This window comes from Gouania willdenowi, chromosome 17 (assembly GCF_900634775.1).
Source record: "Gouania willdenowi chromosome 17, fGouWil2.1, whole genome shotgun sequence".
In the NCBI taxonomy this organism is placed as follows: Eukaryota; Metazoa; Chordata; class Actinopteri; order Blenniiformes; family Gobiesocidae; genus Gouania; species Gouania willdenowi.
In genome coordinates, this window is record NC_041060.1 from 4,674,451 (window position 1) to 4,690,249 (window position 15,799).

Sequence of the window (15,799 nt, forward strand, 5' to 3'; positions counted from 1 at the left end):
CGGGGTTGATCTGTTTGCCGCGAACGATAAAGCAATTTGGGGGCTCCCCTAGGGGTAGACTCATTAGCGCACGTTTGGACGCGCGTGCAGCTCTGCGGGCTGGTGTAGTGTACGATAAACTTGTCTGCAATTACGGGAGCTACGATATCCCATAGTGAGATATCGAAATGAATGTTATGAAAGAAACATCTCACTCATATTACTCAGAAAAGTATTACTCTGAGTAATATATGTGAGATGTTTCACCAGACAGCCCTTCTTGCTGATTGAGCGAGAAGAAGTTTGCTTGTTGAATGCCAATGTATTCTCCACCCACTCTATTTATAGCAGGTGGGACTACCTGTCGCAGATGAATACAGGCGTATATCCCATAGTGAGACATCTCAAGCATATTACTCAGAGAACCGGGGTTATGTAAATAACTTGTAGTTTTGTTATTTCCTGTATTTTTTACTATTGCACTTTTAAATTCATTTTTCATGCACATAATTAGTTTTATTATGACGCTTGTACTCACAGAGCGGTAGACATCTTCACTGCTCTCCTCGTACTTCTGCTGGATCCTCTCCTCCAGGAAGTAGATGCGCAGCTTGAGGCTGAAGTTCTCCTTCTTCAGGTCGTTCAGGTGCTGCGACAAAGTACGATAACCGTTAGACATGTCCGTTAGAGAGCGCGCTCAACGCGCCGCATCTCCCTCAATGGTTCACAACACACGGCTCGCGGACATCTCCGTGACACAATGGCGCGCGGCGTCCATCGTGAAGGATGGTTTGTGTGTAGTAGACATGTCCACTGCTGAGCTCTGCTCTGAGCTCTTCTCTCACTGCTGAGCTCTGCTCTGAGCTCCTCTCTTACTGCTGATGGGAAACGACCCTATTCTATTTTACCAGCACAGACATCCCAGGAATCCCAGACTGACATGGGAGACGATGGAGGGGGGCGGGGCTTACAGGCATATGTGATATGATGGGAAATCACAGCCCTGTGCAAAACTCCAGTAGATACACGTGCACGTCTGACTCCACTCACATTCCCACACAATCCAAATTAACCAGGTGTGATTCCTGATTTATGTGTTCAGGTAAGAAGAAAATCCTGATTAATAAACATCTGATTATCACACAAAAAAATAAAAAAAAAAGAGAAAAAGATGTACAAAACTAAAACAAAAACACTAAAAAGGTGCCCCAACAACACACAAAACAACAATAACATACAGAAATGACTAAAACTCAAAACAGAAAAGGGCAACGCTATGAATGTGTGTGTGTGTGTGTGTGTGTGGGAGGGGGGGGGTGTTGGGAGGTGTAAAAGTGGCTCATAAAAAGTGTTAAAAGTGGTTTATTTTGTGTGTTTGTCCCACCCGTGTTTGCAGCTGTTCCCCCAGCATTTGTGCGTTTGTCCAGCAACACTTGTGAAGAGAAATGTTGAGGTGTGTGTTGCCTAAAATAGACACACACATAATGTGTTGCCCCCCCCCCCCAGTTAAAAAGAATGACTGTCATCACATAGAACTCCCTTCACAATAAAATGTCAAACATTCTGTAAAATGCTTTTCACAAGATGCTCACTAAAACCTGTTTTAAAACCTTCTGCTTCTTTAAATAAAAGCTTAAATATTTGTGTGTTTTTCGATACGACACATTGGTTTCCTCTTCATTCACGGCGCTAATATTTGTGAGTTGCTCTTTTCTGTGACTGCAGGTTATTTTGATTTCTGTAGAAAAAGTCTTGAGGCTCTGTCACTAAATTTGGGTACAACAACAACACACAAAAACCCCAAAACAACCTACAGAATACACAAATTTACTCCCAAAACACACAAAATGACAGAACAATACATAAGAGGACAACAAATAAACCCAAAGATGACTCTAAAAACCCAAAAGAAGAACAAAAATACACACAATGACACCAAAATGACAAGTAGGGACATCATATATACACATTTTACTCCAAAAACACACAAATAAACACAAAAATATGCAAAACAACAGAAAAAAATGACTCCCAAATTCCAAGACGAGAACAGAAACACAGAAATTACTCCGTAAACACACAAAATGAGTCTAAAAACATTCCAATTACAAAAAAATACACAAAAGAACATCAAAAATACACATGATGACTATAAATATATACAAAAATAACAGAAAATTATACACAATGAGGACGAAATACACTGAATACCTCCAAAAACACAAAACAAACAGAGAAAATGAGAGAAAGATGTACAAAACTAAAACCAAAACAGTAAAAAGGACCCCAACAACACATAATATGAGCTGTTTTTTATCTGAAAAGCAAGAGTAATCAGATTACACACTGACCTGTTCAAACTGCTTGAGCGTGTGAAGCTGCAGAGGAGGAGAATTGTCCGTTTCATCACTGCAATGATCTACAGGAGGAAAAAAAACGAGCAGAAATGAGGATTCTAATGCTCATTTGTTACGTGTTCACAGCAAGTGAAAAACACGACTACAAACCTGTCATGTGATCTTCATTCCTGGAGGAACAAAGTTCTCCCACTGAGCTGTGAGAGGGAGAAACACAATGCTGACGTCAGCATTACATTTTATCACAATACGTTGATGCTGATTCCATCGTAACAATTATTGTGGTTTTCATTTCCTTATTATATACAAAAGTTAAATCTTTCACTTTTAGAAAAACAATATATGAGTCAAAGTTCCCCCAACAACACCCCACCCTTATCTTATTTTAAAAAAAGAACTATTAAAAACAAAAGTAAAATAAAAATCAAATGAAATATAAGTAAAATAAAAAGTAGAATAAAAATAAAGAAGTAAAAATAAAATGAAAATATAAGTAAAATAAAATAAAATACAAGTAATTAAATACAAATAAATAAAATATGAGTAAAATAAAATGTATTTAAATAAAAGTAAAATAAAAACTAAAAAAAATAAAGTAAAAATCTATTTAAACAAAAAATAAGTAAAATTTTAAAACAAATCAATGAAATAAAATTAAAAAAAGAATCAATCAAAAATATAAGTTCAATTAAATAAAAACAATACAAGTAAATAAAACAAAAAATATAAAAAAATAAAAAAATACGACAAATTAAATGTAATTAAATATAATCAATGTACATACAAATAAATAAACATATAAGTAAAATAAAAGTAAATTAAAATAAAACTAGATCACTCAGAGAGTCAAATCTCCACATATTATCTCTACCCCTCGGGGAAAATGGGTAAAAATGCAGAGAAGTATTTCACTACAGTGATCAATAAAGGTTACATTATTATTATCAGTTATCTGGATCAATGATCCTGATCAGTGTACCATCATCATTCATACCTTAAAGGCTTGGAAGAAATTTATATCCAACAAACGTAAGAAGAAAATAATCCATTCTAACACAATAAACGTGAAGACACTGAAGGGTGGTGTTTGTGATTTACTAAGTTCACTCTTCTTCTTTTGTTGTGTCTTTTGTGTTGCGTTTTGATCTTTCAGGGCCACCGTAATAATTCACAGAGCCCCGAATCGCATTTAAAAACCCCACCAGTGTGATGTCATTTACACATCTACAGAACACTGTGAGAAAAGAGGAGATCACAGCAGGACAGAGGGGACCACAGGGGTCAAAGGTCAACTGAAGATCTTTATTTCACCTGTCAACACTTTAATAGGATTAGAGTGATTAGAATGTAACCCTATGTTACATTTTTACCTTTTTACCAAACCTGTATGTTCTGGGGTTGTGTTGGAACGGACTATTATTCATGGTTTCTTTTTGTGTTTAATACTATAATTATATATATTTATACTCAATAATCCTGTTAATAAAATATATCTTCAGTCAGGCCAACTTTTGTCAAAGCTATTTTCAGGACAAGGACCAACAGTTGTGTTTCATAATATTTCATGAGATGTCTCACTCTATTTTTTACTTGTTCTTGTTCTACATCACCTGTTTTTATTATTTGTTAAATATGTTTTACTTGGTGTCGTTCTACCTCACCTTTGTTCATTTCTATAAATGTTCCTTTTTTTAAATTGAGACTTGTACCATTTGTTATCATTGTGTAATTTTTATGATGTAAATTGAGAAAGCAAAAGTAGTATCGGCTCCAGAAAATCGACAGTCCATATCGGTAATCGGCTAAGGCTGATGGAAAAAAGCGGTATCGCATCGGCCCTAAAAAACCCATATCGGTCGATCCCTAATGATTTGTTTCAATGAATTGGCTGATTTGAGGAAATCTTAATTGCATTATTCTGTTTAAATATCTTACTCCTTAGTTGAGTATTGCATGGACTTTACATTTCCATAAATATATCGTGTGTGTGTGTGTGTGTGTGTGTGTATTTGCTCTAACATTTCACACACACATGGGGAATCCTTAGGACAGCTGCATGCTAATGCTAACAGTTAAAGTACAGCAGGTGAATCAACACAGCTTCATGCTTTCACACACACACACACACACACACACACACACACACATACACACACACACACGCACACACACACACTCTTCATGCAAAGGAAGCTTCTTCCTCGTGTCATGCATTATTACATTATTACAATTAATTGCATTGTTGCATTTTTGCACTGCAGCCTCCCTCTGCTGCAGATGGTGCAGTAACCTACATGTAACACATTACACTAAACATTGATCCAAATGTGCACAATCTTCACCGAATAAACGCAGCACAGATTTAAGCAGCAGGACAAATATTTAAAGAAAGATCAATATGTATATAAATGAAGATAAAAAGATCCCACAGTCATTAAACGACCTCAGTCTAATAACATGAGAGGATCAGACAGATGACTGCAGATAAAACGGCCTGTATTTATTATTTCACAGAATGCTAAAGGAAGACATTCTGTTAGATGATAATAATAATAATAATAATCAGTGTGTGTTAGTGCGTTTAAAGCTGTTCTCACCTCTGTGCGGAGCTCCGATCCATGGAGGCTGATGGATCACAGAGGAGGCACCGGGGGCGGCTCTGTGGTGCTGGTGATGCGGTAGATAAAGACCTGCTCCATGGACGGAGGTCGGTCCTCTTTCCTCTACCAGATTATTATTTAGGAGGACTGCGTCAGGAGGACAGACACCCCCATACCACCCCCATTAGTGCCATCACACACAGAGAGAGAGAGAGAGAGAGAGAGAGAGAGAGAGAGAGAGAGAGAGAGAGAGAGAGAGAGAGAGAGAAAGAGAGAGAGAGAGAGAGAGAGAGTGTGTGTGTGTGTGTATTTGGTTGTTGTCACTTTTGAAGTAATTTTGTGTATTTTTGTTGTCGTTTTGTATTTTTTGCCTGTATTTATGTGTAATTTTATTAATCTTGTGCGTGCATTTTTGTTATTGTCTTGCATTTCTGTGTGATTTTCTTTGTCTTGTGCGTTTTATTAGTCGTTTTCTGTATTTGTGTAATTTTCTTAGTCTCGTGCGTTTGTTTTAATTTTTGTGTATTTTATTGTTGCTTTGTGTAATTTTCATGTTTTTTGTGTGTAATGTTTGTCTCGATTTTTTGTGTATTTTGTTGTCGTTTTGTATATTTTTATGCATTTTTAAATAATCATAATCGTTTGGTAATTTTCATATTCCTGTGCATTTTTGTGTATTCTGTTGTCATTTTCAATATGTTTCTGTTTTTGTGGTTGTCCTGTGTTTTTGATATAATTTTGTGTTATAGAGTAATTTTACTGTATGTATTCCGATTCCATTTTTTATATATATATATATATATATATATATATATATATATATATATATATATATATATATATATATATAATGCATCCTTTAATTGTATTTTTGGATTATTTTTTATGTATTTTTTGAGTCAAGTAACTAATAGTAATTTTTTTGTATTTTTGTTTTGTTTGTAGTGATTTGCGTGTTTCTCTAATCCTGTGTTTTGAGGGCTGTACAAAATTAAAAAGAGGGCCGCATGTGGGCCCCAAGCCACCAGTTTCCTATGTCTGGTTCACATCAAACTAACAAAATATCCCTATGAATCTACTTCTAAATTTGATATCAGGCATTTGTGTAAACTACAGCGGACATGGGCAAAGTTAACACAAAAATTTGTCAGAAAAACACACAAAACAACTGCAAAAACTCCCAAAAAATATAAAATTAGGAAGAATATGCACCAGGGTAAACAAAAATACAGAAATAACAGAAAAATATGCAAAACTACAACAAAATGAAGTGAAAAAACTCAAAAGGACAACAAAAAAACCACAAAATGACAAATATAACACACAAAACAAACAAAAAAAGCACACAAAATGAGAGGAAAATATACCAAATGCCAAAAGTGAAATACAAAATCACTGAGGACACGCTGGATGTGAAAAGCGGAAGTAAGGTGTCATGTGATCACGTAGTTCTCGCGATACTTCATATGTCCACGTTGGAAGATTAGCAGTTTTCTAATTTACCAGTAGATGTCACTAAAGACTCCCAAAGAGAATGTCACTATAGATCCTTTTATATGATATTGTTTGTATTATGTTTTGTGGCCTCAAGTGTAAACATATGACATTTTTTTATTCACGTCAAAGGTAATTAATAGGGGATTTTCTAATAAACAAAATTTCTCTGAAAGTTGCTGTTGTCTGCTTGTTTTTTTTTTTTTTTTTTTTTTTTGGTTATGTTTTTTAAATAAACCAGTCATTTTCTAAAGTAAAAGCACAAAATATATCAAAAAATGCACAAAATGACTGAAAAAAAATCAAATAAAAAAAGGAAAATACATAAAATGACTCCAAAAACAAAAAAATACAGAAAAATTCACAAAATGACAACCAATATCCACAAAATGACTACAAAAACACACAAAACTACATTGAAACTACACAAAATGACTCAAAAAGTCATTACCACAAAAACACACACCCTTAAACCCTTTGTATTTGGTTTTTATTCTCAATGCTGACATAATGATGTTTTCATTTTATACTTTACAATCATTATTAAAATATTATATAAATGATCATTATCATTATTGTTACAACATATCATTCCATTTGCATTGTATTATGAACGTTACATTATTTTTTTACATCACTGTCATCTACTGGACAAGATATATAATTACACATATCACTACAAAATTCTCTGGTTTTTATTGCTTTCTTGTTTTTATTTGATCGTTCTGTTGGTTTTTAATAAATATATTTTCAACATTCATCCAAAAACCACCTGACACACATTAAAGACGCACACAACTTTAGTTCCACCTCATTATAAATTAAAAAAGGCTGCAGTAATGAAGATGTGACACTAGAGGTCACTAAAAGAACATCTATCCTATCAGATCCTTCCTTTATCCAAAGTTCATGACTAAATCCTGATTCCAAAGACCACTCTGGGTTCCGTCCTGGTCTCTAGGGCCTCTGTGGCAGTGGTCCAAATGGCCGGAACTTTCAGGAAGTCCCTGTTCACCATGCGGTCCTGCTCCTCCCGGGCCATCGCTTCCAGTTCAGGGGAGGTTTCTGGAGACCAGTCGGCCATGAACTTGTCTTTAGCTTCACAATAATTCACCACAGCTTCTTCAGGCAGGGCCCCACACACATAGTCTGGGAGAAAGAAAGAAAGAAAGAAAGAAAGAAAGAAAGAAAGAAAGAAAGAAAGAAAGAAAGGAGGTTGAACAAATGAATTCACACTCAAAATCAAGAAATCCAAGATGGCCACCATCTGTATTGCCAATTTGGATATTTTGTCAAAACTTTTTGTTCTATTTGACATAAAACCATGATCTCAGTGGGGAATTATAGGTTTTCATGGTCAAAGAATTCAATAATTTATCTTAAAACACCGTAAATTGTGCTCAGGGGAAGATCCAAGATGTCCGCCTCCATCTGTATCGTGAATTTCAGTCTTACCATAACTTGGGTTCTGTTTGACCAGGGGTGTCACACTCATTTTAGTTCAGGGGCCAAATACAGAGTAGTTTGATCTCAAGCAGGCCACAGATTTTTGGTTGTTGAAATAGAGCAATTTTAATATCATTATGCCCTAGTTTTCTGAGGAATTGTGTGTTCTTGTCACAATTTGCTATTAAAAATGAGTGCATTTACATGATATAAACACGAGAAAACTGCAAGCCCCTAAACATGATGTAGAGTCTCATTGAATTGGTGAATTTGAGATATCTATAGCTGGATTATTTGGTAATTTACACAATAATTCATGTTTTTTCCATCATATTTTTGTCAGTGCGGGCCGATTTGGATGCTCTAAAGGGCTGGATTTGGGGGGGATGTAATCTTTCTGAGAAATAAATGAAAATAGACATATTTAATATTTTGACGGGGTTTTAAGTCAAATCGTTCACCCTTTAAAAGGCAACTTTGTCATACAATTGCACACTTTCCTTTTGTAAAGCGTTGTGGTGGCCATCTTATATCTTGTTCTGGATGTAATTTACAGTATTTTAAGCTATTGCATGACAATCCTTGTCTAAAAAAAACTACATTTTGCCACATGTTTCTATGTCTGACAGAACCAAAGTTGTGGCAAGATTGAAATTGGCAAAACAGATGGTGGCCATCTTGGGTCTCGCTCTGAGAACAATATATGGTATTTTAAGATATATTATTGGTGTTATTTTGTACACTTTTCTCTCACGTTGTGCATCTTTGTTGCTTTGTGTGTTTTTTTGGTGTCATTTATTATATGTTAATTATATTGTGTATTTTTTGTACTATTTTTTTGTGTTTTTAGTGTTTTTGGTGTTATTTTTCTCTCATTTTGTGTGTGTTTGTTGTCATTTTGTCTATTTGTCAGTTATTTTGTGTACTTCTGTAGTGTTTTTGTGATTTTTTTGTAGTCATTTAGTGTGTTTTACTTTTTGGGGAAGCCAGTTGTCATAGCTTTGGTTCTATTTTACGTGGAAGCATGAAACACTTTACAGTATTTTAAGCTATTTCATGACAATCCTTGTCCCCAAAAACCTACATTTTGCCACAAAGGTCATGTTTCTTCGTCTAACAGAACCAAAGTTATCGTAAATTTGCAAAACCAATGGCGGCGGCCATCTTGGATCTTGCTCTGAGCACAATTTACGGTATTTTAAGATACATTATTGAATTAATTGACACTGAAAACCTGTGATTTGCCACTGAGATCATGTTTCTATGTCAAATAGAACCAAAGTTATGACACAATATATAAATTGGCAACACTGATGGCGGCCATCTTGGATTTCTTGATTTTCAAATGGGAACCATTGGTTTGCCAGCGTGGATCCCATTAAAAATGAATTCAGCATTTAAAAAAACAATTCTGCCATACATATCTGCTGGGCTATTAAGGAAGTGACTTTGCACACAAACCTGCAAAGTCGTGGATGAGGTCTTTGATGAGGTGTCCGATGATGGCGTAAAGAACCAATAGTACGATGAAGACGGCCATGAGCAGGTAGAGGACGTAGGTGGGCAGGTGTACGGCGTCACGGGACGGGGGGATGTAGCTTTCGAACAGAACCGAGCCGTCGTCCTCCTTATGATGAACGTTCTCCATCTCACCTTCAAAGGTTCCTCATTAGGTTTCAAATGACTCTGTCTTCAGACAAGCAGTCTTTTCTTCATCTCTGGCTTCCATCTCCAGGTCTTAACTCCAGGTCCTGTCCCTGGTCTCACGTCCTAGATTAGCTGTAGCAGATTGTGACAGCCTTCTCCAGTCTGCTTACATCAGTATTTCACTCATAATATGCACAGTAATTCCAGGCCGGTGCCCTTTACATGACCTGGTATTAAGGCTGGGCTAGGTAAGATGGATTAATGGGAGCAGATAAGAGTGGAACATCCCAGCAGTGGAACAACAGCAGAACACATGGGTCGGAGTGTTTAACCAGATAATTATCACTGAAAACACTGAAATATGCACTAATACTTGTGTGTGTTTGACAAGTGTCGCCACTCACATGGTCACAGTGTTATTCAAAGCTCCGTTTGCAGAGTTATCCAGACCAGCTAACACTCAGAAATAAGCTAAAACGCTTTTCTTAACAAATAATAACAATAATAATAACTTTAATTTGTAAAGCACTTTACATTTAGTGATCTCAATGTGCTATAGAAACAAGGGCAGAAAAAACAAATTCAACAGATAAAAACTATTAATATTTAATTGATAAATGAATAAATGCACAAACAATATGTAAGAACAAGAAGAAGACGTCTAGTAAAAGCAATCACTGCAGGTGAATTCTTAAATGTCTAACATAGTTGGGGGCTTGTCTGGGATCCCAACATTGAAATTGTTTGTGATGAAGGTATAACTATTTCTACTTAGCTAAAACATTTTTTACCCCAACTATATATATATATATATATATATATATTATTATTATTATTAATTATTTAATGAATCAATAAAATCCAATTGTAAAAATAAATCAAATATTTAAGGAAAAAATTGTCTCAATATTTAGTTTCTTATTAATTATAAAGATTTAATATTTCATTATTTTCAAAATGCATTTATTGAAATGCAAAAAGTTAATGAGCTTCTATTTAGTTGTCCAAACAATGTTTACAATAAATAAATAAATAAATAAATAAATAAATAAAATGATGTGAAAGACTTAAATAGTGGACAATTTTTTTTTGGGAAAAAAATCAAGTCAATGTATGGAAAAATAACAAAAATCACTGTGAATTCTGATTAAATGTCTTGCCTGTGCTTTCAGAAATAACTTTTCAAACATATTTGGGGGCTTGTCTTCTTCGGAATTGTTTATGAAGATATAACTTTTTCTAATTAGAGAAATAAACATTTTCTACATAATTTGTATATATCACTAAGTTTTTGTGAGTATTGTGTAATATTAAATTAATTGGAATAAATTGTTATTTAATTAATCAATAAATTACAATGAATAAATTAAACAATGTTCAATGTACAGATAATAAAAATCACTGTGAATTCTGATTAAAAAAATCCTGCCTTTCTAAAATATTTGGGGGCTTGTCCAGGATCCCAACGTTGAAATTTTTTGTGATGAAGGCATAACTATTTCTACTTAGAGAAATAAATATTTTTTTATTAAATTAATCAAAATACATTGCTTTTTAATTAACCAATACACTATAATTAAAATAATATAAAACATTATGTAAATTAAACAAATTGTGTCTCAATATTTAGTTCCTTAAATTATATTAAAAAATGTGTTTATCAAAATCTAAAAAGATAATGAGTTTCTCTTAAGTTGTTTTTACAAATCATGAAATTAAATGAATAAATAAATAAATAAAATAATGCAAAAGACTTAAATATTGGACCATGTCTGCCATGTCCTTTATCTTTTTATTCAGAATTTAAAGGAAGCATCTGATGTTTTGTTGAACAAGTACAAACTAAAACTTCAACATTCGTAGCATTTGACGTAGCAATAAACTAGCTGCGTTAAAGGGGCGGGGCTTGAGGAGCTGGAGGGCAGGCGAAGGTCACGCTATGATTAGGTTTCCGTTTTTCTGCCGTGTTGGACGAAGTTGCCTTGGCATCCGTCCATGAAGGATGCAGGGTGGGCGGAGTCTGACAGACGGTGGGCGGAGGCTCGGCGTCTCTTTCTCTCTCCGTCCACACCTGCTGCTGGTTTCCTTCCGTTACTTTACTGGAAACGCTGGAGAGCTGCTGCTCTTCCTCTAATGTTGCTGCTCCTCTTCCTCCTTCCAGGTCATCCTCTACTGGTTTGGGGCCCAGGATACAGTCTGTCATGGACATAACGCGGGTCAGGTCAGAGGTCATCACATTGTTTAATTCTAGCAAGTTCATTTTAGCTTTTTTTCTGAATAATATGTTGAGGTTTCATTTATTCAGAACTCAGACCTGAACTTATTTCATTTATGAAATAACTCACTAGGAAACATCAGTAGATGCCTCTGAGGAAGACTGACCTTTGGCAAAATAAATTTCCTGAAAAAAGTCATCTGAATAAATGAAACCTTAACATATTATCGCATTGTTTTTGGATTGCTCTATAGTAGCAGATATAGGCAACTGGCAGTCATGAAGTTAGAAGTTACATGAAGCCTAACAATCACAACGGCTACAAAAATACACAAAATGACTCAAATAATACACAAAATAAAGTGAAAAAAACTTACAAAATTACAGAAAATGCAAAAAGAACACAAAAAACATCACAAATTTGCTTCAAAAGCACACGAACATGCACAGACATAATACAAAATATGAAAAAACGGCTCCAAAAACCCAAAACTACAACAAAAATACACAAAATTATGTGGAAAAAACATGCAAAATTACAAAAAAGAACCACAAAAACACAAACATTTGCTCCAAAAACACACAAACATGCACAGAAATAAGACAAAATATACAAAACGGTTACAAAAATACACAAAATGATGTGGGAAAAAAAAAGCACACAAAGCACACAAACCACCTAAACACACAAAACTAACCCAAAAATATAGAAAATAAAAGTACACAAAATTACAACAAAGACACACTAAACAACTACTTAAAGACAAAAATGACTACGAAAACAACAACATATACAAAAGGACTTCAAAGACACACAAATGCCAACGGAATTGCACAAAACTCACAAAATGACAATAACACAAAAAATACAACAAAAACAGACATAATGACTCGAAAAACACTCAAGAAGAGAACATAAATTTGTCATATTGACAAGAAAACAGACAAAATCAATTTGAAAACACACTGGTCTGTTGAAAATGTGGCCCTCAGATTAGACAATCACATTTTCATGGCCCCTGCTCCGATAGAAGTTGCCTATTTCTGCTCTATAGAAAGGTCGGGCTACCATTAAAGGGTACCTGAAGTGAAAATGTAGATAGAAAAAAATGTGTTTAATGTATTACCAATAAACACAAAATGTGCACCTTTAAAAAAAAAAAAAAAAAAAAAAAAAAAAAAAAACACATTAAAAGGACTTTTTACATCTATTTTATACCTTGGGGCATAAACACCGTTTTGGTCAGGATATGTAGATAGTGTAGTTTTTCTGTTAGCGCTCAGCGCTAAGCAGCCATGCGGAACCTCTCCTTCAGTGATAAAGTGCAGCATCCAGGTTGTTTTTTAGGAGAGGATTAAATATCACCTTTCTCACCAACTTCCTGCTTAATTGTGAACCTCCCTGCACACACTTAGCATCAGAATTAGCCTAACGGACAGAGCTGTTGTTAGCAGCAGAAACGAGCCATGGCTGAGTAGTTAGGTGTTGGAAGTGCAAAAACTATGCTTAGACAGTGTGATGAAAGCTGCGTGAAAGGATATCTGTTCCTGGACATGATGATGTAAGCAGAAACATAGTAGTGCTATGAACAAGTACGTTTACAAACTGGATTGAGATTTTCTGTGAAGAAATTCTGTCGCGACCGCGTCTAGTTTCAGAAAAAACTTTGGCTTGGTGCCCATTAGCTTAGCACATTAGCTTAGCCCATTAGCTTAGTTCACAGATCCCTCTCATAGCAGCTAAGCTTGAAGCGGTCCTCGCATATCACCAAATTTCTTCTAAACGTAAACGTTTTAAGTGTGTATCACGTACGGATCCAACGCCTGGATAACTCCGACTTAGTGTTGTTTTTTGTCTCAGAGGCGCTAAAGAAATGTTTCTGTGGGGTTTTTCTCTTGTTGTTGTAGCAACCATTGACGTTACACTCCGCCATTGTTCAGAAACCGTAGACCAACGGAACACTGTTGCCTAGCAACAGCTAACTGGAAACAACAAACTTGTGTCATATCCTGTCCAAAATGGCAGCATTTCATAGTTCATAGTTGCACACATTTTGTTTATTAGTAACACAATAAACACATTTTTTGTGACATACATTTTCACTACAGGGAGCCTTTAACAGGTGCTTTTGGCAGACGTTGGGTAGAGATATTCACTGGGTAATCTCATGAACAACACCTAAGGAGTATAGTGCTGTAGTACTCAGACCAGTCTTTTTGAAGATGTTGGTCTTGTTTTGGTCTTGTATAGCGTGGTCTTGAGTACCACACTACCAAGGAGAGAATGTAAAGGTGGAACAATGATTCATTTAGGAATACCAGGGGTTCAAAGACACTGGAGAGGACAGGTGGACACCTACGGTTCAGGTTTGGGGGTTACCTGCTACATCATGCACCAGGTCTTTAATCAGGTGACCCACTATGGCATAAGTGGCCACTACAACAAGCACCACCCCCACTAGGACGTAGATAACACTGGGGGGCAGCGTGATGGAGTCACTGGGCTGAGGGACGTAGTCCAGGAAGTAGAGCTCCTGCTCCTCCTCCTGTCTGTGATTGGACAGCTGGAGGAGGAGACGTCTCTGCTCCATCTCCTCCAGGTGAGGACGTCTGATGGGACTCAGGGACATCACTCACTGTTTCACTACTGAGGGATGTGTCTGTGGGAGGAGCTGCTTAAAGAAAGGGGTGGAGCTTAAATAATCTTATTGCAGATCTGAGCTCCTGTGAATATTTGGGATACACTGAATAAGTAATATAATAATGATAAAAAAAGAGGAAAGGATTAAGGAGTAAAACATTTTAAATAAGACAACAGATGGGACAGTTTATCCATGAACAAAAATACCCCATAAGACAAAAACAAATACAAAATAACTACAAAAACGCAAACAAAATGAGTCCAAGAAGAGACAAAACAACAACAAAAAACTCAAAATGTCTCCAAAAACACATGAAATGACAACAGAAATACACAAAATAAACTGCAGAAACACACAGAAAAGCCACAAAAACACACAAAAAAAGCAGAATCACTAAAATGACTCCAAAAAATAGAACAATAACAATAACACACAAAATGCAGAAAAACACTAAAATAACTCTATAAAATATAGAAAAACAAAACACACAAAATGACACCAAGAAAACATACATTAGAGAAAAAATAAATAAATTAAAAAAAAATTGTACAGAATGAACTTGAGAAACACACAGAAAAGCAAAGAGACAAAAACACTAAAAAAGACTCAAAAAAACTCCAAATGACAAAAAAATACACAAAATGACAAACAAAAACAGACATAATGACACAAGAAAACAGAAAAATATACAGAAAGACTCCAAAAACATACAAAACAAGAACAGTACACAATAATAAAGGGAAAAAATACAAACAATCACAAAAAAATGCACAAACTATTTGTTGTTTCCTGTGTTAATGCTCTGATTGTAAATTATTTTAAATGTTGACATGAATATTGATCATGTGACCCTCAGATCAGATACAATCACATGTTTGTGGCCCCGCCCACTGTGATAAAAGTTTCCCATCCCTGGTTTATTTTTTATCATATATAATATGCCAAATATAAAGCAGGCACAGGCTGTCCCTAAATCTCTTCACACAGCAGCAGCGGCTCTGGATCCATTTCCAGCGATGGAGAGAGTGTGAGATGAGGTGAATAATAAATCTAGGACAGACACAGTTAATAGGATGGAGTGTGTCACAGAGGAGCCATATCAGCTTTTCATCTGCACGGATTAGAGATAAGAGTGGAGAGAGGTGGTGCTGCTAATATGGGAAAGAGGCTTAAGATTATACTAATACACACACATAGAAGACATTTAATAAACTCACAACTCTTTCTGTTGGGGGGGGGAATTAAAAGCATATAAAATTACAGAAAAATGCAAAAGAACAACAAAAACAAACAAATCACTATTAATACACAAAAAAATTAAAGAAAACGACAACAAAGATACACGTGAGGGAAAAAAAAAAACATACAAAAAAAATGCAAAACAATTCAACAAAAATGCACAAATATGCAGAGAAATAA

The 15,799-nt window shown here is 35.3% G+C and overlaps 1 protein-coding gene and 1 long non-coding RNA gene across 2 annotated transcripts in view; both read right to left on the reverse strand.

Annotated features, from left to right (window-relative positions):
* The window catches only part of LOC114479062 (myomegalin), a 61,273-nt gene extending 56,149 nt beyond the window's left edge, over positions 1-5,124 (reverse strand). Inside the window, exons 1-4 of the mRNA XM_028472515.1 lie at positions 4,934-5,124; positions 2,487-2,533; positions 2,331-2,398; positions 518-628 (exon numbers count right to left, since the gene is read on the reverse strand). Coding sequence (XP_028328316.1) covers positions 518-628; positions 2,331-2,398; positions 2,487-2,533; positions 4,934-4,956 — 249 coding nt within the window. The 5' untranslated portion in view covers positions 4,957-5,124. The remainder of the gene's footprint in view (positions 1-517; positions 629-2,330; positions 2,399-2,486; positions 2,534-4,933) is intronic.
* Positions 5,125-11,426: 6,302 nt separating this feature from the next.
* The window catches only part of LOC114479069 (uncharacterized), a 5,892-nt gene continuing 1,519 nt past the window's right edge, over positions 11,427-15,799 (reverse strand). The window contains exon 3 of the long non-coding RNA XR_003675941.1: positions 11,427-11,719. This is a non-coding gene — a long non-coding RNA (uncharacterized LOC114479069). The remainder of the gene's footprint in view (positions 11,720-15,799) is intronic.